Source organism: Morone saxatilis, unplaced genomic scaffold, assembly GCF_004916995.1.
Source record: "Morone saxatilis isolate NCDOM2014 unplaced genomic scaffold, NCSU_SB_2.0 Contig11, whole genome shotgun sequence".
In the NCBI taxonomy this organism is placed as follows: Eukaryota; Metazoa; Chordata; class Actinopteri; family Moronidae; genus Morone; species Morone saxatilis.
Window position 1 is genome coordinate 13,683,117 of NW_023339663.1, and position 826 is coordinate 13,683,942.

The 826-nt window shown below is 39.3% G+C and overlaps 1 protein-coding gene across 2 annotated transcripts in view; it reads left to right on the top strand.

The window, feature by feature from the left end:
* The window catches only part of ipo7 (importin 7), a 14,526-nt gene that overhangs the window by 1,813 nt on the left and 11,887 nt on the right, over positions 1–826 (top strand). For both annotated transcript variants that reach the window (XM_035682558.1, XM_035682559.1), the window contains exon 2: positions 710–791. In XM_035682558.1, the coding sequence (XP_035538451.1) occupies positions 710–791 (82 nt within the window). The remainder of the gene's footprint in view (positions 1–709; positions 792–826) is intronic.

The window sequence follows — 826 nt, forward strand, 5'->3', positions numbered from 1 at the left end:
GTCATAAACTCTGACTTTGTCTCTCATGGAAAATGGCCAAATAAAAATGGACTAAGGCTTCACAAAATGCACAATACATTACATGCCCTTTAAAAAGAAATTACATTGAGACATATGAGCTGCATTGTGGTAGAAGGCACATCAAGGAACAAGGAAATACTCTGAATACTATTTGTGCCGTAGCTCTGCATACCAGTGTGATATTTGGAATCAGCTGTATGTTTATTACTGGCTGACCCCCTTTAACCCAGAAATAAACCTGACCTTAGTCACTTTACCACTCGCTCACTCACGTTTGACTTGGATTTGTTGTGCCATAGCAGCCAAAAAGACCTGCACTGTTGTGGGTAACAGCTGGTTAATGTGAGCGCCGGTGTTTATTAAAATAGTTCTTTTGAACGACTCACTGATGTTGCAACCACCATGAGTTTGTGTTTCTGCTGTAGGAGTTGTGATGTAAGCTGATGGTTTAAAAATGGAGCCCATGGGATTTGTTTGTTTTTTGAATACATAATGTAAAAACACAAAATTATTAATCACCTTTTTGAAAAGGTAACCGACCTCCTGAGTTCCTTCTAATGGTAGCATATTTACCAAGTCGCTTAAAGCCACTGTCATCCTCCTACAGTACAACACATTACAGCAAGAACACGATCTACAATTTAATGAAGGTGTCTATAACTGGTTTGTTTTCAATTCTTCTTTACAGGGTCACACCCAGGTAAACTTTGTTTCTACTCTGCTGCGTGTCACCATGTCTGATCAGCTGGATTTGCCTGTCAGGCAAGCAGGTGAGTCTGAACTGTAAACTGTATGAAATAAAAAA